At 44.0% G+C, this 21,309-nt stretch overlaps 1 protein-coding gene across 1 annotated transcript in view; it reads right to left on the bottom strand.

Moving 5' to 3' along the window:
• LOC119727754 (IgGFc-binding protein-like) overlaps window positions 1-21,309 on the bottom strand; it is a 150,493-nt gene that overhangs the window by 99,224 nt on the left and 29,960 nt on the right. The window contains 13 exon segments of the mRNA XM_038199799.1: window positions 3,292-3,432; window positions 4,220-4,324; window positions 4,883-5,097; window positions 6,549-6,668; window positions 7,971-8,148; window positions 10,193-10,398; window positions 11,303-11,482; window positions 13,885-14,050; window positions 15,274-15,429; window positions 15,743-15,847; window positions 16,553-16,767; window positions 17,514-17,627; window positions 18,121-18,504. Of these exon segments, the coding sequence (XP_038055727.1) occupies window positions 3,292-3,432; window positions 4,220-4,324; window positions 4,883-5,097; window positions 6,549-6,668; window positions 7,971-8,148; window positions 10,193-10,398; window positions 11,303-11,482; window positions 13,885-14,050; window positions 15,274-15,429; window positions 15,743-15,847; window positions 16,553-16,767; window positions 17,514-17,627; window positions 18,121-18,504 (2,285 nt within the window).

Genomic DNA, 21,309 nt, shown 5'->3' on the forward strand with positions numbered 1-21,309 from the left:
CCAAAAAAAAAGAGAGAATAATATCTTGCATGAAGACCGTAAACCACATGTACGTTTGCGCGTTGGGGTTGACGTTGCTCGTATCGGGCATAGTAACTCTACAATAATACCGCACCGCATGAATTTCTGTTTCGTTTTGTTTTGGGGGGTTTATTTCGGTTTATTTCGGGTTTTTCACAAGATAGCTTAACCCACCCGACCCGACCCGAAAATCGCAAATGTAAAACCAAAACCGACCCGACCCGACTGAAATGATAAACAAACAAAAAACGACCTGATCTGACCCAAAGTCGGTTTCGAGTCGGGTTGGTTTCGGGTCGGGTTGGTTTCGGGTCGGGTTGGTTTCGGGTCGGGTTGGTTTTGGGTCAGGTTGGTTTCGGGTCGGGTTGGTCTTGGGTCAGGTTGGTTTCGGGTCGGGTTGGTTTCGGGTTGGGTTGGTTTCGGATCGGGTTGGTTTCGGGTCGGGTTGGTCTTGGGTCAGGTTGGTTTCGGGTCGGGTTGGTCTTGGGTCAGGTTGGTTTTGGGTCGGGTTGGTTTTGGGTCGGGTTGTTTCGGGTCGGGTCGGGTTGGTTTCGGGTCGGGTTGGTTTTGGGTCAGGTTGGTTTCGGGTCGGGTTGGTCTTGGGTCAGGTTGGTTTTGGGTAGGGTTGGTTTCGGGTCTGGTTGGTCTCGGATCGGGTTGGTTTCGGGTCGGGTTGGTTTCGGGTCGGGTTGGTCTTGGGTCAGGTTGGTTTCGGGTCGGGTTGGTCTTGGGTCAGGTTGGTTTCGGGTCGAGTTGGTTTCGGGTCGGGTTGGTTTCGGGTCGGGTTGGTTTCGGGTCGGGTTGGTTTTGGGTCAGGTTGGTTTCGGGTCGGGTTGGTCTTGGGTCAGGTTGGTTTTGGGTAGGGTTGGTTTCGGGTCTGGTTGGTCTCGGATCGGGTTGGTTTTGGGTCGGGTTGGTTTCGGGTCGGGTTGGTCTCGGGTCGGGTTGGTTTTTGGTCGGGTTGGTTTTTGGTCGGGTTGGTTTCGGGTCGGGTTGGTTTCGGGTCGGGTTGGTTTCAGGTCGCGTTGGTCTCGGGTCGGGTTGGTTTTGGGTCGGGTTGGTTTTGGGTCGGGTTGGTTTTGGGTCAGGTCGGTTTTCGGGTCGGGTTGGTTTCGAGTCGGGTGGGTTTTGGGTCGGGTTGGTTTCAGGTCGGGTTGGTTTCGGGTCGGGTTGGTTTCAGGTCGGGTTGGTTTCGGGTCGCGTTGGTCTCGGGTCGGGTTGGTTTTGGGTCGGGTTGGTTTTGGGTCGGGTTGGTTTCGGGTCGGGTTGGTTTCAGGTCGGGTTGGTTTCAGGTCGCGTTGGTCTCGGGTCGGGTTGGTTTTGGGTCGGGTTGGTTTTGGGTCGGGTTGGTTTTGGGTCAGGTCGGTTTTCGGGTCGGGTTGGTTTCGAGTCGGGTGGGTTTTGGGTCGGGTTGGTTTCAGGTCGGGTTGGTTTCGGGTCGGGTTGGTTTCGGGTCGGGTTGGTTTCAGGTCGGGTTGGTTTCGGGTCGCATTGGTCTCGGGTCGGGTTGGTTTTGGGTCGGGTTGGTTTTGGGTCGGGTTGGTTTTTGGTCGGGTTGGTTTCGGGTCGGGTTGGTTTCGGGTCGGGTTGGTTTCAGGTCGCGTTGGTCTCGGGTCGGGTTGGTTTTGGGTCGGGTTGGTTTTGGGTCGGGTTGGTTTTGGGTCAGGTCGGTTTTCGGGTCGGGTTGGTTTTCGGGTCGGGTTGGTTTCGAGTCGGGTGGGTTTTGGGTCGGGTTGGTTTCAGGTCGGGTTGGTTTCGGGTCGAGTTGGTTTCAGGTCGGGTTGGTTTCGGGTCGCGTTGGTCTCGGGTCGGGTTGGTTTTGGGTCGGGTTGGTTTTGGGTCGGGTTGGTTTCGGGTCGGGTTGGTTTCAGGTCGGGTTGGTTTCAGGTCGCGTTGGTCTCGGGTCGGGTTGGTTTTGGGTCGGGTTGGTTTTGGGTCGGGTTGGTTTTGGGTCAGGTCGGTTTTCGGGTCGGGTTGGTTTCGAGTCGGGTGGGTTTTGGGTCGGGTTGGTTTCAGGTCGGGTTGGTTTCGGGTCGGGTTGGTTTCAGGTCGGGTTGGTTTCGGGTCGCGTTGGTCTCGGGTCGGGTTGGTTTTGGGTCGGGTTGGTTTTGGGTCGGGTTGGTTTCGGGTCGGGTTGGTTTCAGGTCGGGTTGGTTTCAGGTCGCGTTGGTCTCGGGTCGGGTTGGTTTTGGGTCGGGTTGGTTTTGGGTCGGGTTGGTTTTGGGTCAGGTCGGTTTTCGGGTCGGGTTGGTTTCGAGTCGGGTGGGTTTTGGGTCGGGTTGGTTTCAGGTCGGGTTGGTTTCGGGTCGGGTTGGTTTCAGGTCGGGTTGGTTTCGGGTCGCGTTGGTCTCGGGTCGGGTTGGTTTTGGGTCGGGTTGGTTTTGGGTCGGGTTGGTTTTGGGTCGGGTCGGTTTCGGGTCGGGTTGGTTTCGAGTTGGGTGGGTTTTGGGTCGGGTTGGTTTCGGGTCAGGTTTGCACAACATTATTTTAGACTGTATTTTAGGATCTTCTGTTTCGTATGAATGAAACGAAACAAACAAACACACAGTCAGAATATAATTAGTTGTTCGTATGGCGACAGCGGTGCCCCCCCCCCCCCCCCCCACCTGTCATTTGGGACTTCTGAATGTGGCCCCAAAGTGCTTTCTTCAAAATAGATACAGGTATGGAATTATAAAAACACATTGAGTGGTTACCCAGCAGCTGAACTGCCTACCTTCTTTCACTTGAATTGTTTTTTTTTTACGAAATGGCTTTGTAGCAAGCAAATAATTGTAGTGGAGCTCCAATTATTTAGACGAAGGCTCATCCTTGGGTCTACCATGTTGTTTTTAAATTGGGTTTCAGCCAATAACCCTAACTACCCCAACTCCATCAAAATCCATTCCCCCATTTTGGTGGATTTTTGGGGACTTGGTCCAGAAGGCCTGGCGTGACTAAATATTGATGGAATATAATTATGATGGACTTGGGCCTAATGGCCTGAAGCAGTGCTAGGGGTATCCGATTGATTTTGCCTAGCTTACTGTACTGCTATTGTGATAAAAGCCATGTGTAGCAAGTCCATGAATGTCAACCAGTGCGTCAGTGGTGGATTCCATTATGTCATGTACAGTTTTGTATTGGATGCACAGTGATTGATGGATTTTGATGGACTTGGTCCAGTTCCTAGTGAAAGACGCCAGGGAGTTAGGGTTAAAAGTGACTTATGTAGGCACTGACAGATATTCAGGCGTTTAACGGACAAAAAAATAATCAAGCGAGACTTACGCCGTCAAATTCATCGTCAGGATCTCCATTCCAATTGCCGCAAAGGCCGCAGGTATTGTTGAAGAAGTCCGGTATCAGGGAGATGTCCACGTTATACTTGCCATCCCAACGCAACGTCAGACCAAAGCGAGTACTCAGCTCCTGGCAAAGTTGACAGAGGGAGGGGGTGATTAAAAACGATCAACAGTCTAAAAAATCGTCAACTATCTCAAAAATGTCCAAATACATACCTCATGTGCAACTTGGACAGAGGTAAAATACTCATATAGTGATCCAACTAGCTAAGGCCAAAAGAAAAGTCTCCGGTTTCTGGTATGGAGCTTGCCCCAAAAGTAGTGCGCCGCTGCTTTAAAAATTTTTTTTTACTTTTTTCTTCTTCAAATGTCAGCTGATGACTGCAAACGGTGCCGGACTAAAATTGAGTGCAAAATATATGGGAGCCCAGAGAGGCCACATATAGCTTATACTCGATCGTAACATTGCACTCGTCTATAGCTATATTGCACTAATTTGATAATATATAACCTAATTTGATTTATATCACCCCGACACAAAATTCCATCTTATAATAGTTTATGTGGATTCGTTAGCTCGGTGGTCGAGTGGTAAGACATCTGCACTAGAAAGCAGGAGGCCGTGGGTTCGAGTCCCACCCGAGTGATTTTTTCCAACTTTAACTCGGGAGGTAACACACTGAGTATACAGTGTTTAAAAACGTCGGTGAAGGGCAAAACCTTATTTGATTTATATCACCCCGACGTGAAATTCCATCTTATAATATATTGCACTCGTCCTCTACTCATGTTATGGCTTGTGCAATATATTCTGGTATCCACCTCAAAGCCATGCAATATTATAGGTACTGGGGTTAAACAATGAAAAGTTGAGTATACAAGAAAATATTCTACCTCCGTGATATGTTACTTACAAGGTATCTGCCTTGTCTTTTGATATTAACGAGGGCATTTGAAACAGGAGGTCTGGCTTCCACACCGTTGATGAACACTTTCTTGCCTCGTTTGAGGGCAAAAACCTGGCGATAAGTAAATTCAGAAAAATGAAAAAAAAAAGATGAAGGAATTTGCATACAGGTAAAACATGCATTCGAGGCCATCGATTATAAATTTGGGATCTGCAAATAATTTCAAATGGAAAAAACAACAATTACAAAGGAGTTATCAGCTACGTGCAAGTAATTGCCTTCTCCTTGTGAAAAAAAACTTTGTTTTGGGGTCAAAATTCCAGAGCAGTGACTGAAAACACAACCTCCAGCAAATGGTTGCCATGGAGAATTCTTTTACAGCAACGCATCATGGAGAAAACAAGTAAAGAGTCACAATTTTTAAGATATTGCCACGTTACATACAAGTTCTTGTTAACAAAGACTCAGCACTTTTGAAAGTTTCTGGGATGGACCATTATTTTTTAATTTTTTTTTCAACTTACAAGTTGAAAGCATTTGTGTTTGCGCGGTACTGAATGTACACAAAGAAAGATTGAGGGTTGACTGCAGGACAATAAAAGTTAGAATTCAACATTACAGACGAAAAGTGGTTTCACTTATTAATTATAATTCTTATTCCAAACATACTATTTCATCAAGCTCAACGTTGATGGCTTTGGTGACGGCTGGACCCCTGCCGTTCGCCCGCACTTTCTCGTTCTCCTGGATGATGCGGAAGTTAGCGCCAAACCCAGGGTCGCAGGGCTTCACCAGGAGGTACTTGCAAGCCCCTTGGTAGTTGAATTTGACACCGTCAAAGGAGCGGTAATGGGGGTCACCGTGAGCATAGCAATTGCCCTTGACTGTGTGTGGAGAGAGACAGAGTCAAGTAACAGGTTTAGTTTCATCACTGAAAACAATAATAATAAAATAATAAAAGAACATTTTGGTATCCGCCTAAAAAAGGCACTCATGGCGCTTGAGGAGAAAGTCAAGTTAGGATTGTGTGTTGTGAGAGTAGGCTTGTTTGTTCAGGTGAGATTTTATGTTTGTCTTAAATGTTGTGATGGATGGAGATGATTTCATAGCCAGAGGGAGTTGGTTCCACACTCGGGCTGACGCTGCAGTAAAGGATCTGTCACCCCAAAGAGTGGAGGTCCTGGGCTCGTGAAGAGTAGGCTTGGTCCAGTTGAGTAGGACCTGAAAGTTTGACAACTTGTTAGCTGGAAGCTGGACAGCTTCAGTTGATCAGTCTTAGTTGGACAATCTATGCTTGACAGTTCAGGACTTTAAGTATACTCTTTGACCCATCAGGACGGCCATGGGAGACCGTGATATGTGTGGCGTGCCTTTGTTGCAGTCCGACGAGCGTCAACTTACAAGTCGACTGAAAGTTTGACAACTTGTTAGCTGGAAGCTGAACGGCTTCAGTTGATCGGTCTTAGTTGGACAATCTATGCTTGACAGTTCAGGACTTTAAGTATACTCTTTGACCCATCAGGACGGCCATGGGAGACCGTGATATGTGTGGCGTGCCTTTGATGCAGTCCGACGAGCGTCGACTTACACATGCATGTCGTGCGGAATGGCGCGTGTATCTAAGAATAGCGCAAAGCGCAGAGTAATCCGGGGCCGAGAGTCCACTTGATGATGATGTGTCCCACATGCCGAGAGGCCAAAGTGGTATATGGGACTCACATGCCATGGCCCTTATTCACGAGTTGGCCATTTTTGTTCGAGTTCCCCGATTGTATTTCATTAATTGTTAACTGTGTAATGGGATGGCGCCAGACTATTTATGCAGGCACAATGCAGCCATATTTTGCTGTCATTTTTTTTTTTAAATATGGCTTTAAACTTCAGGGAAAGTTAAACTACAAATTATTCATTAAACTGCAATTTATCATAAATGAACTTGCTTTCATTTCACTTCGCAAGTTCCAAAAATTAGGATTTTACCTCACTTTCAATTCAATATGGCCGACTTGTGAATAAGGCCCATGAGGCCCAAGGCCGAGTGGTATGTGGGACACAGACGCATTACATTTTCCATGTTCCACGAGCGTGAGCGGGACAACAAATTTATTTATCTTCAAGCAAACTTGACGCGCAGTAAAGATGGAACACGCACGCTGTACACAAACTTTTCAGAGGTTATCCAATTACACATGCATGTCGTGCGGAAAGGCGCGTGTATCTAAGAATAGCGCAATGCGCAGAGTGCGCTATGGATCTTTGGCCCTGCTGGTTGCCATGGATCGACCAATCAGGTTTCAAGTTTACTCAAAGATAAAGACAGATGCAGCTGACTTACCTTCGTCGCAATGCCTTCCTTGAAAACCTCGGAAGCACTTGCACTCGTATCCGCTGGCGTGGAGTTCAGTATGCATACACCTTCCACCATTCTTACAAGGATTAGCATCGCAGGGGTCATCTGAAACAACATGGTACGTATGCCAATGGATTACTTGTTTAAAGCTATAGTCCATCATTTGCAGCTATCCGAAAAGTAACTGGCGTAATTATTGTTGAAAAACATACTTGGTTGAAAGATAGTAAGGGGACTAAACTCCCTGTGAAATTATTCTTTCTGACAAGCTGTCATTTTGAAGTAATCAACGAAAGAAGGCATTTCCAACAGTGATTCTTAAGAAGCACCGTAGGAAAATTTAAATTAGTAGTTCGTTGTGTTATTCAGCGCAGCGCGCACAAGTATTGGAACGACGCACACGCGCGCGCGGTTGTTGTAATTCGTCGGATCAGTGCGCGACCCCGCGTATAGCTGCAATTCAAAACAATTCAAAACATGATTCAGTAACTTTTGATTTGAAATTGAGATCTTAGAATGCTGTTTTTCTCGGAATGTACAGCTGAAGCTTAGCTGAAACTTCATCAGGTTAGTTGTTCAGTATCCTTCATTAGATTTTGAACTCTTTTGTTGCTTCAAACGAACAAAATGCACAAATTACAAATGATGGACTGTAGCTTTAAAGCTAATTTGGACCATTTGAATTTTTTTCTTCTCTTTCAAGCTCCAAAATTGCTCCAAACCTGAAGTAGGGAGCATAACAACTACAACCGATGGAGGTTTTAGCTCGATGGCTACTCCACATTTTGTAGGGGAAATAAAGAAGAAAATGTATGCCCAAATTCTTGGGTCGGGAATCCGTTGCTAATGCACATACTAAAAATACATGTAGTGTCATACAATGTTATACAATTTGTCATTGCGTGAGTGCGCTGCACGCGCGCGCATTTACAGAACCGGGATAGTTTGGGTTTCACAAACTGACATCCTCCACAGTGTAGCACTTTCAGAGCGCACCCCGTACATTTTTGGTTTCACAAACTGACACTGATATTTTCATTTCAACAATTAAAACGCTTTTTAATAAAAAAATTTGTGTAATCACACAAGTATGCGGGTGGATTAAATTTGTGTCAAACCTTTCAAACCATTTTTCTCTGTTTTGCATTGCTGCATCATGCTTGGGTGTCAGTTCGTGAAAACGAAAATCTCCCTATTTCGCGTCAGTGTCGATGTGCGTGCACTACCGGGTGTCAGTTCGTGAAACACACCAAACACATGCCAAGGAGTTAAACTGGTGAGATCCTGAATCCATCAAAGTCCCCCCCAACTGCTCAATATGGAGGTATCCTGAATCCGCCGAAAACCTACAGAGTGTGGATTTTGATGGATTTGGGTAGGTTAGGGCTAAGATTGTAGTTGACCTACCCACGCAATTGTCTCCGTCGGCCATAAGATCTGCGTTACAATAGCAGCCATGGACGCCCTCGTCGTTCGCACCACAGAACCGTTCGGCGGCGTCACAGGTAGCGCCATTGCAGTTTGCCGCACCACTTACACAGGTGCAACTCATAGAACAATCTTCACTGAGAAAAGTCTCAGACGCCTGAAAAGAGGGAAACAAGTGGAGAACATGCATGAACATTTGACGGCAGTCTTCATGACCCGTTGTGCAAGGACGCGTGCGGGACACATTGTACAGGGTGAGTCAAAAGAAGTGGAACCCAAACCCCATGAAATATATTTCATATTTAAAAAAATATGTAGCACCAAAATTAATGACTGGAAAGCCAATTTCATAAGCTACTTTTAGATGAAAAAAATAACTCAAATTTCTCAATCCGTTCAAAGAATATCACCACTTAAACACAATGACCCTAAAACCTGTCTCGTCCAAAAAAGCAATTCATTGTGTGTTTTGACTGTTTGGAACAACAAAGAAAATGACACAGAATACTTGTTTCAACAACTGTCACCAACTGTAGTACACAGTATCTTTATTAACAACCCTGGTAAGGCAAACAATATGATTTATAAAATGTATCTTTTTTAAAGGACGGGCCTTCAAAGGGATTCTGTTGACTATTTTTCACTTTTAAACTGAGATTTTGTCGCTGGTGATGTTTGAAGACAATTGCAATGAGGATTCTTGAAATCTCATTTTTTTTGGACGAGACAGGTTTTAGGATCATTGTGTTTAAATGGTGATATTTTCTCAATGGATTGACCAATTTCTGTAATTTTTTTCATCTAAAAGTACCTTATGAAATTGGCTTCCCAGTCATATAATTTTTGGTGCAACATATTTTTTTAAATATGAAATATAATTTTGGGGTTTGGGTTCAGCTTTCAGGATTCCTTAAGGGGCTGTAAACACAATTGAACGATAGGGAACCCCATAAGGAAGTCTTAAAAAGTCTATCTACCCCATAAGGCCAAAAAAAAAAGTCTCCGGTTTCTGGTATGCGCGCGCGTCGCCGCAGCCATGCGTGTCGGCAAAATGAAAAAGGTTTTTTTTCAATACAAGATGATGTCTCAAAACCGCCAAACTCACTGGTTTGACTGGAATCCTGCTGCTGCACAATTTTAACGTGTTTTTAGATGGGGTTATGATCGAGAATAAGCTTTATGTGGCCTCTCTGGACTCCCATATATTTGCACTAAGTTTAGTCGGGCACCATTTGCAGTCATCAGCCGACATTTGAAGCCAAAAAAAAAAAAAAAAAAACAGGTAAAAAAAAAAAAAAAGGCCGCGTCGCCGCACCACTTTTGGGGCAAGCTCCATACCAGAAACCGGAAACTTTTTTTTTTTGGCCTAAGGGAAATGCTAACTGTATGGAGTTTGAGATTTCAAGAGGAACAAAGGAAAACAATAGAAAGGGACACTAAGTCAGTTCCCACAATTACACCTAACACCTACGTACGGCTGTATGCATGCACATACTGGGCCCAATTTTATGGCTCTGTTAACCACATTCTCTTGTGCTTACGGTGACCATTCTGTGCGAAAAATTCGGCGCTAGCCCTGTCAGCTCCCCAAGAAACAGATTACTTTGTTTGAATTACAATTCTCCAAGAAATGTAAAAGTTGTTGACTTCTAAGGGAGACATCAAACAAAAATGCGCCAACATTTATGGATTATTTCTTCCCAAAAGTTTGAATTACTGGCCGCCAAACGATAACCTGGCTCTCGTAGTGCGGATGGATTTGTGATAAAAATGAAAGCCCTTTCAGAGGAATAAAGCAGTTTTTCTCCCATTAGTGGGCACATGTGGTCTAACGGTAGAGCACAGGATTCATGATCATGAGGTTGTTGGTTCGAGCCCCGCAGTGGCCATGTGTGTTGTGCCCTTGAGTAAGGCGCTTTACCTCAATTACTCCTCTCAACCCAGGTGTTAAATGGGTACCGGCATTATTCAATGCTGGGAAGGTAACAGACTCGTTGTGGAGGAGGTGTGGCGATCCCCCCACAGCAGCATATGAGTCTGGCCCAATCGCTAAATGAAAGAGAGATGGGCACTCCGTTTCTGTGAACACAGGTTCGTCCCTTTTTTTCCCATTAAAACCAAATATACAAATTGACATTTTTTTTAAAAAGAGACACAGGAAAGCCTGTTTCATAAAGATAAAATGTCAGGGAAACACGTACCATATGATAGACATCTTCAAAGTAGCACCCGCATTCATCTTCAGGCACACAGCTTCCGTCACCATCCAGGACACGTCCCTCGGCGCATTCACAGCCCTCCACACACAGCAACGGACACACAAAGAATTCCCCTTGTTCCTCGCCGCACATCTTGGGACACGCGGTCATGCATGGGTTGTACGCAGAGTTGGCTGGACACAACATGGCTGATGACGGGATAGTATGCAACACAGAAAACAAAAACAAAATCATCCACTGCTTTTTTTTTTTTTTTGATGCAGCACTTTGGAAGTTCAATGCAGAACAAATACAGGTCGAGTCAAAAAAAGTGGAACCCAAACCCCAAAAATATTTTTCATATTTTTAAAAATATGTAGCACCAAAATAATAACAACTGCAAAGCCAATTTCATAAACTACTTTTAGATGAAAAAATTACTGAAATTGCTCAATCTGTTCAAAGAATATCACAATTTAAACGCAATGACCGTAAAATCTGTTTCATTTCCCCCCCCCCAAAAAAAACAATGTATTGTGTGTTCTGACTGTTTTGAACAACAAAGAAAATGACACAGAATACTTGTTTCAACAACTGTCAACAACTGTAGTACACAATATTTTTATTAACAACCCTGCTTAGGCAAATAAAATGATTTATAAAATCCCTTTTTTAAGGCAGGCCTTCAAAATGACTTTGTTGAATATTTTTTTACTTTTAAACTGAGGTTTCATCGCTGGTGATGTTTAAAGACAATTGTGACGACGATTGTTGAAATCGCATATTTGGATGAAAGAGGTTTTAGGGTCATTGTGTTTAAGTGGTGATATTCTTTGAACGGATTGAGCAATTTCAGCAATTTTTTCATCTAAACGTAGTTTATGAGATTGGCTTTCCAGTCATTATTATGTTTGGTGCTACATGGTTTTGTAGTTATTTCAAAAATAGTCAGACACTTTTTGGGGGACATACCGCATACTGATTCTACAATTCTCCATTTTGTATCTAGCAATTTTTGTTATTGCACAAACTGAAAGCAAAAAGTCCTTGCTCCGCATGACAGCACAAGAGTCTTTTTGATACGCGAGACCAGTTGGTGAACGTTTTACTTACGGCACACCTCTGGCGACCTCCATTGACCGATCTCAACCCCCCTTTCCTGACATTGTGAAGCATAGCTGGCAACGTCGTCACAGGCGCTGGACATGTCGGGTCTGGCGGAACACCAGTCATACAGAGCATCCTCTACGACAGGCTCTGGATCAACCACATCATGGCATTCACTCAGAGGACCTTTTAAAAAAAATATTCATTTCAAAATGATGACAAAATTACTTGTAAACATTTAGATATTGGAAATGTGTACCCAAACATACATCTGCATTTTATAACAATTCTTTGCAGTTTCAAAAGGTACCATTGACTGAATTTCAACTTAAGAATGGCCTGATGTTCTGTCTTTTTTAATTTTCACTTCACAGTAACGCAATTTGGAACATCACGTTAACTTGTGAATTGGCATCTGTATTGAGTGATCACTTATGCACGGACTTGGCACAATGCAAGTTTTGACCCTGGACAGAGTAACAACGAATGCTCAGTCATCCGTGGCCACATACACACAATCAAGGTATTATTGGAATGAGGACACATTGGCGTTTCACACGATCTTTAATTGTTTTTGCAGATATTTATTAGATTTTTATAATTTACATTTACATTTGGGTTTCCTCTTTTTTTATACACCCTGGTGACATTTCCTGGTGAGAGACTTCTGGCACTGGCTGCAATATGCGCCGCAGCACCTCGTATACCCCTTAAAAAAGGTGCTACATAATGGGTCTCACATTTCTCATAAACTTCATGTACTTGTCTTTAAAAAAATAGTATACAAATACAGCATGGTTTGAGGGAAGTAGTGGGAATTACTGGTCCAGAGGTGTAGATCAGCTTGACTAGTCAAGCTGACGTACACTGAGGGACCAGTAATTTCAACTTTTTTCCAGAAATAAACAAGTCAGGTGTGTTTACAAACACAAATGCCCCGCAACCATGACTGTTTCCATGACATAACACCACTCTAACATCAACTTACATGTACCTTGGTCAAATGGAACGTTCATTGACAGCATTAGTGTCTTCTGTAGGTTTTATATGAATTAATCCCTAATCCCTATGATCTCAGAATAAATACAAGATTTCTATTGTTTTAGCCACTGTGACCTTGACCCTTGACCTTTCGACCCCCAATGCGATAGGCTTCTTAGGATTGCCAAGGACAATCCACAAACCAAATTTGAAATTCATATGTAAAGTATATCTCAAGTTATCACGCTGACAAAATTTCTTTTGTTTTTGCCACTGTGACCTTGACCCTTGACCTTTTGGCCCCAAATGCAAAAGGCTTCTTAGGATTGCCAAGGACAATCCACAAACCAAATTTGAAGTTCATATGTAAAGTATTTCTCAAGTTATCGCGCTGACAAAATTTCTATTGTTTCAGCCACTGTGACCTTGACCCTTGACCTTTCGGCCCCAAATGCAATAGGCTTCTTAGGATTACCAAGAACAATATACAAACCAAATTTGAAGTTCATATGTAAAGTATTTCTCAAGTTATCGCGCTGACAAAATTTCTTTTGTTTTAGTCACTGTGACCTTGACCCTTGACCTTTTGGCCCCAAATGCAAAAGGCTTCTTAGAATTGCCAAGGACAATCCACAAACCAAATTTGAAGTTCATATGTAAAGTATTTCTCAAGTTATCGCGCTGACAAAATTTCTATTGTTTCAGCCACTGTGACCTTGACCCTTGACCTTTTGGCCCCAAATGCAAAAGGCTTCTTAGAATTGCCAAGGACAATCCACAAACCAAATTTGAAGTTCATATGTAAAGTATTTCTCAAGTTATCGCGCTGACAAAATTTCTATTGTTTCAGCCACTGTGACCTTGACCCTTGACCTTTCGGCCCCAAATGCAAAAGGCTTCTTAGGATTACCAAGGACAATCCACAAACCAAATTTGAAGTTCATATGTAAAGTATTTCTCAAGTTATCGCGCTGACAAGATTTGTCCGGACACACACACCCACCCACCCACCCACCCACCCACCCACGGAAGGACAAGGCGGAAACAGTATGCCCCTTCGGCTTCGCCGCGGGGCATAAAAATGCCATATTTGTTTTACTACACCTCATAAATATTTAGTAGCCTCACTGTCTTTTTAGTAGCCTCACTGCCTTGTCAATAACGGCCTTCCTAGATTTTGCATATTTATTCAGCGCAATTCAAATTCTTCGTCACAGTATGAAATAGTCCGGTGCCAACACAAAGTGTTTTTACTGCAGTTGTAACAAGGATTACAACAACAGACTAGTTCCGTAAAGATTACATGTCATAGACTACATGTCTACGAGGCAGGTTCCAGAGGGAATTTTTGGCGCTACCAGAAAAAAACTACCGCAAGGCAGCGAGCTGGATACTAACCGAGATGACGTCACGTAGGCGCGTATCATTGACGCGCGGCGGAATTGGCCAATGACGCGCTCCAATTTGATCATGAATATTTATGAGGTGTAGTAATATTATATCCGGCCTATTATTGCTAAGATATAGGCCAGCGGTCACACGCAATAAACTGGGGCCAAGTCAAAGACCAAGAGTCAAAATTGGGTAGTATATGCTTCCATTCTCACCTGCAGGGTCACTCAAAACAAAGATGAGGTGGCGAGAGACTTCATCTCCCGGCCTTTCCTGACCAAACACCTCCACGCAGGGATGGACACCGCTGGACTCGTCGTCGGCATTGCAAACATCTGAATTGGCCTTCCAGCTGTTGCCAAACTCAGCCGGACCGTTCACCTTCACAAAGAAACAGCCAACAATGACTCAATCCAACTGATTTGATCAATGGCCGATTTCCTGTCGCTGCTCAGCACAGAAATTGGCCGAGTGCAGAAAATATTTGCTTAGATAGCAAAAAAAGGTTACCAGCCAAGGTGGGGTGCGATGTATATTACTCGTGACAGGTACTCCGCTGGTTTTTGCTATTAAGCGCATTAATTAGCTGAGCTTCATTTTTTGCCAAGCAGCTCCGTAAAAAAAAAAGGATTTTGATCAATTTTTTCCTTTTTTTTTCTTTTTAATTTCTTTCCAAAATACAGAATAAGGAGTCATGCAGCATGAGATATTTGTTCAGATGTTCAAAAAATATCTACTTCAAGAAATATGCTAATGTTAAAGGTTGTAAAGAAAAAGATATTTTTTGTGTCGTAAATTTTCTCCCTTAACTATTAATTATTAAGAAGAACTGTTTTGATCGCTCCACTCTTTCTTTGTCGTCACACAAAAAGACAGAAACGGCTGATGTGAGAGTGCCTACAATAATCATGTCATTTTTGTTGTATGTTCAATTTCAAAATCTGTCAGCCATGACCATGTTGACGCCTATAACCTAGCTGCCAATAACCCAGTTGATGCCCAAAACCCAGGTGCCCATAACCCAGTTGATGCCCATAACCCAGTTGATGCCCATATCCCAGTTGACGCCCATAACCCAGGTGCCCATAACCCAGTTGATGCCCATAACCACATGAGCCCATAACCCAGTTGATGCCCATATCCCAGTTGACGCACATAACCCAGGTGCCTATAACCCAGTTGACGCCCATAACCCATGAGCCCATAACTCAGTTGATGCCCGTAACCCAGTCGCCCGTAACTCAGTCGCCAAAGCCCAGTTGACATTTATAACCCAGGTGCCCATAACCCAGTCACACCCATACCCATGTGCCCATAACCCAGTTGACGCCCAAAAACCAGACGCCCACATCCAAGTTTGAAGGAATATTACTGTTAAGCAGAAAATATTGCATACCGCCAGCCAAAAGCAACATAAACCACATGACGTTTTGGTCGGTAACCAGTTTTGGCCATAAGTGGTTAAGCGGCTCTTTTGGCCACACCTTTGTATCAGCAAAAGAATCAAGAAAATGGGAGAACCCATCCACCATCTTGGGGAAAAAAGGGGGCTTATTTTTTCTTTCAAAAAATCCAAGACCAGAATATTGTTTGCTGGGCCTTACCGGCTGGAATCCTGGACCCACGAATTCATTGTTGCGATCCATATCCATATTGCCACACAGACCACACGTCCGGTTGGAGAATTCATAGGACAGCTCAACGTTCACGCCGTATCTTCCGTCCCACCGAACTTCTAGACTGTTGTTAAATTTGGCCACCTTGTCATTAAAATGAAGAAAAAAATGAAAGAATTAACCCTCAGAGGTTTGTAGCATTTTACTGAAAACTGACGTTGGCCAAGCCCAGACCTCCAGATTTGATAGTACAGTAGAACGCTGCTACAACAGACGCTGCTTTAATAAGACTTGAAGGTTTGCACGGTGATTCCCGGATGTCCACGCCCGCCTATTCAGTTCTACATGTGACTTAACACAACTTGTAAAAGAATATTTCAACCAGTCCCATAAGTAACGCACTAGTCAGCAATGAATGGCACTGGCCGCCACTTTTGTCGTAGGGCAAGGAACTTACCAGGTTGTTGCCGCTGCGTGTGACGGAGAAACCGGGATAATTCAAGGGCGTGGTGCGAACGACGCCATCAAGGGTCAGTTCTTTATCCTGAAGCAGGCCGATTTCCTGCAGAAACATACACCGACGATAAGTGAGTGTACCTGTGACATGTTAGCTGTAAAATGATTCACAGCCACTGATAATAGTCTGGCTTGCTGTCATTTAGAAGAAATCAAGAAATGTAGGGGATTTCCAACGATCAGTCGAGGGAACGACTTGGGGAAATACAGAGTGCTTCGTACCAAATCGTGTCTCCTGATCAAAAAATTGTGCATGGTGTTTCACTGTTATCTCATTAAGTGTTGTATCCACTGAGCTGAAGTTTCAACAGGTTGGGTTTTGAACATTCTTCTTTGAATTTTGAGTGGTGTTTTTATTGGGAAATGGACAAAACGCTTGAAAAGCAACTTATTTTATGTGACTTTTGAGGTAAGGGCCTCTATTTGTGTAGATTTGGAAGTCATTTACGTGACCAAACGGGGAGTGTGGCCTAGTGGTTAGAGTTCGTGACTCATGATCAGAGGGTCAGGGGTTCAAATCTAGCTGCTGGCCATACGTTGTGTCCTTGGGCAAGGCACTTCATCCCCACTTGCCTCTCTCCACCCAGGAGTATAAATGGGTACCGGCATTAGCTGGGGAGTACCCTGCGATGGACTAGCATCCCACCTAGGGGGAATAGAAATATTCTCAGTCGTTTCATGCCACTGACACCTCAGATAAACGCCGGCCTGATGGGCCATATTGGCTAGGGACAGACTTTACTTTACTTACGTGACCAAAGATGTGAATCCACAAGTCTTGGGTGCGGGAAGCCCTGGAGTTGGTGGAAACTTTCCGGTTCTTTTGGATGATGTCAAAATAGTGGGCGTCATCTTCGTCTCCGCAGTACTGCAACAGGTAGTACTTGCAGGCGCCTTGGAAGTTATACTTGAGCCTGTCAAAGGTCCTGTAGTGGGGGTCTCCACGAGCTCTGCACTGTGCCCGGCCTGAACATGGGAACGGTGGAATAATGCCGTACTATATAATGGGCACGTGTGGTCTGGCGGTTGGGCACAGGATTCATGATCGTGAGATTGTGGGTTCGAGCGTGCTGTGCCCTTGAGCAAGGCGCTTTACCGCAATTACTCCTCTCAACCCAGGTGTTAAATGGCTACCGGCATTATTCAATGCTGGGAAGGTAACAGACTCACTGTGGAAGAGGTGTGGCGATCCCCCCAGTAGCATTTCATGGACTCGAGTCTGGCCCAATCGCCATTTTCGTGAAGTCGCTAAGCATGAACATTTCTTGCTTACCAAAAATAGGTTACCAACCCTAATCTCATGCAATGTAAATGGTTTGTAACTGGTCCCCAGCCGATTCATGCTTAGCCCATACATTCTGTAAGCAATATTTTCCACTTGTGAGCTCCGTAGGGGCGTCAATCGCTTCTCAAAAGTGGGGGGGGGGACATACCTTGATCAGAACTAATGCGAGCGAGAACCGCAAAGCCCTTACGACGTGGGGTCCGAAAAAAATTGATTCTAGATGCTCTGTGGTGCAATCTGAGGCAATTTCTGACCAATTTAAGCAGTATTTTCTTAGCCATCCTTCAAAGAGTGGGGGGGGGAGACATGTCCCCCTGTCCCCCCAGGATTGCCACCCATGGAGCTCTGTAAAATTGGGCCCAGGCTAGCACGCTCTAGACTACTAAACGAACAAGAAAACAATTTTACGTAAGACAGCGGCACTTACCGTGTTCACAGTGTTCCCCAGTCCAGCCTCCCATACAGACGCAGACATAGGAGCCATCACTTCTGTCTTTGCACAAACCTCCATTCCCACATGGGTTCATACGACACGGGTCGTCTGCCCAAACAAGTGAAAGAAAGTCAGCATATGTTAATGGTTTCCCCTCGAAAATGGTATTTGAGTGGATAGAAGGTAAGAAGTATTTAAAGGCTCATTTGAGACAACGTCGCTTGTCAAGGTGAGGAGTGAGAATGCTTCTCTTCCCCAGAACAGGATGCCTGCCATCGCAGGTTCTCCCCAGGTAGGTGCACAAGTCCATGGTAGTGTCGCCCTAAATTTACCCTAGCCCAAACCCTACCCTACCCTAACTCGAACTCTAGCCCAAACCCTAAACCTAACCCTAACCCCCAACACTAACCCCTAGTCCTAGCCCTTGTCAAAATGGGTCAAAATGGCGGTTTTTATAACATGGCGACAGTTATGTGTATCCCTCATAAGGTGTGTCACCCTATTAGAGCAAATTTAACTGTCGCTCTATTAGACCTGTTAGTAATATAACGCTGAGCCACACTTGAGGATTCAGAGCCAGTGATTAGACTTGACAACCTACCTGCCTTCCAGCAGCATTCCCAACCCTGCCTCTGCACTATCCTATCGGTGATGAAGTACATCCAGAAGCCATTGCCGTCCACCGCAAACTTCTCTGGAGCCTCGTCCCCGTCAAACAGGCGGATTGGGGCGGTGGGACTGATCTCCAACTCCGTCAATAGAGGGGGCTCTCCGGGGCCGACGTACAGCGAGTCCCGGTCGTCTTCGACGTTGAAGCGCTCGTCGCATTGGATGGTGTAGTACGTCACGCCGGGCACTTGCACGATGTACTGAATGATGGTGTTGGGCGTGTAAGGTTGGTCTGGGTAGTTGGGGGATCTGAAGCAGCCTGATTTGCAGTCGGGGCCCAGGCAGGTTTGACGGTCGTCGTATCCTCTGCATTGCACTGACAATACAAAAGAAAAGGAATGGACTTATGCAACGAGTCAGCAAAACCTGAATGGATAAACGGTGCATGGGTTTTCAACTCACAATATTGTTGCCTGTTGGTGATTTTATAGTTGGTTATGGCTAAAATTGGAGGATTCAATATGCAGCTTTTCACTCTACAAAACTCTGAATGACGGAGAATTCTCTCTTAAATTGCAACATATGGTAACATTTGGTGAATTGTAACATTTGGTGACTTGTATTCAAATTAACATAATGACAGTATTCTTGCAATTTTTTAAAAGATTTTTTAACCACGCATGGTTGAAGAGTTTTACTTCACTACATTATGAAAAAAAAAAAGTAAAATAAGGCCAAAAAAAAAAAGTCTCCGGTTTCTGGTATGCGCGCGCGTCGCCGTAGCGTCGGCAAAATGAAAAAGTTTTTTTTTCAATGAAAGATGATGTCTCAAAACCGCCAAACTCACTGGTTTGACTGGAATCCTGCTGCTGCACAATTTTAACGTGTTTTTAGATGGGGTTATGATCGAGAATAAGCTTTATGTGGCCTCTCTGGACTCCCATATATTTGCACTAAGTTTAGTCGGGCACCATTTGCAGTCATCAGCCGACATTTGAAGCAAAAAAAACAGGTTAAAAAAAAAAAAAAAGCCGCGTCGCCGCACCACTTTTTGGGCAAGCTCCATACCAGAAACCGGAGACTTTTTTTTTGTGGCCTAAACTGACTTGTACTTGTACTCATATTCATGACAAAAAACTCATATTCATGGCAAACAACTCATACTCATACTCATGACAACGTACTCCTACTGGAAAGAAATTGCCTTGTACTCTACTCGTACTCAAACCAAAGTACTGATACTGATAGCAAAGAACACGTTCTCATACTCGCACTCATGACAAAGTACTCGTACTCATGGAAAGAAATTGCCTTGTACTCTACTCGTACTCATGACAAAGTACTGATACTGATAGCAAAGAACACGTTCTCATACTCTTACTCATGACAAAGTACTCGTACTGGTACTCATGGAAAGAAGTTGCCTTGTACTCTACTCGTACTCATGACAAAGTACTGATACTGATAGCAAAGAACTCTTACTCATACTCTTACTCATGACAAAGTACTCGTACTGGTACTCATGGAAAGAAGTTGCCTTGTACTCTACTCGTACTCATGACAAAGTACTGATACTGATAGCAAAGAACTCTTACTCATACTCTTACTCATGACAAAGTACTCGTACTGGTACTCATGGAAAGAAGTTGCCTTGTACTCTACTCGTACTCATGACAAAGTACTGATACTGATAGCAAAGAACACGTTCTCATACTCGCACTCATGACAAAGTACTCGTACTGGTACTCATGGAAAGAAATTGCCTTGTACTCTACTCATACTCATGGCAAAGAACTCATATTCATGGCAAACAACTCATACTCATACTCATGACAACGTACTCCTACTGGAAAGAAATTGCCTTGTACTCTACTCGTACTCATGACAAAGTACTGATACTGATAGCAAAGAACACGTTCTCATACTCGCACTCATGACAAAGTACTCGTACTCATACTCATGGAAGAAATTGCCTTGTACTCTACTCGTTCTCATGACAAAGTACTGATACTGATGGCAAAGAACTCGTACTCATACTCTTACTCATGACAAAGTACTCATACTGGTACTCATGGAAAGAAGTTGCCTTGTACTCTACTCGTACTCATGACAAAGTACTGATACTGATGGCAAAGAACTCGTACTCATACTCTTACTCATGACAAAGTACTCGTACTGGTACTCATGGAAAGAAGTTGCCTTGTACTCTACTCGTTCTCATGACAAAGTACTGATACTGATGGCAAAGAACTCGTACTCATACTCTTACTCATGACAAAGTACTTGTACTGGTACTCATGGAAAGAAGTTGCCTTGTACTCTACTCATACTCATAGCAAAGAACTCGTACTCATATTCGCACTCATGACAAAGTACTCGTACTCATGGAAAGAAATTGCCTTGTACTCTACTCGTACCCATGACAAAGTACTGATACTGATAGCAAAGAACTCGTACTCATATTCTTACTCATGACAAAGTACTTGTACTGGTACTCATGGAAAGAAGTTGCCTTGTACTCTACTCATACTCATGGCAAAGAACTCGTACTCATATTCGCACTCATGACAAAGTACTCGTACTCATGGAAAGAAATTGCCTTGTACTCTACTCGTACCCATGACAAAGTACTGATACTGATAGCAAAGAACTCGTACTCATACTCTTACTCATGACAAAGTACTTTTACGGGTACTCATGGAAAGAAGTTGCCTTGTACTCTACTCATACTCATGGCAAAGAACTCGTACTCATATTCGCACTCATGACAAAGTACTCGTACTCATGGAAAGAAATTGCCTTGTACTCTACTCGTACCCATGACAAAGTACTGATACTGATAGCAAAGAACTCGTACTCATACTCTTACTCATGACAAAGTACTTGTACTGGTACTCATGGAAAGAAGTTGCCTTGTACTCTACTCATACTCATGGCAAAGAACTCGTACTCATACTCGCACTCATGACAAAGTACTTGTACTGGTACTCATGGAAAGAAGTTGCCTTGTACTCTACTCATACTCATGGCAAAGAACTCGTACTCATACTCGCACTCATGACAAAGTACTCGTACTGGTACTCATGGAAAGAAGTTGCCTTGTACTCTACTCGTACTCATGGCAAAGAACTCGCACTCATTACAAAGTACTCACAGCCATGGCAAAAAACTCATACTCATA

Source organism: Patiria miniata, unplaced genomic scaffold (genome assembly GCF_015706575.1).
Source record: "Patiria miniata isolate m_02_andy unplaced genomic scaffold, ASM1570657v1 HiC_scaffold_20, whole genome shotgun sequence".
Lineage (NCBI taxonomy): Eukaryota > Metazoa > Echinodermata > Asteroidea > Valvatida > Asterinidae > Patiria > Patiria miniata.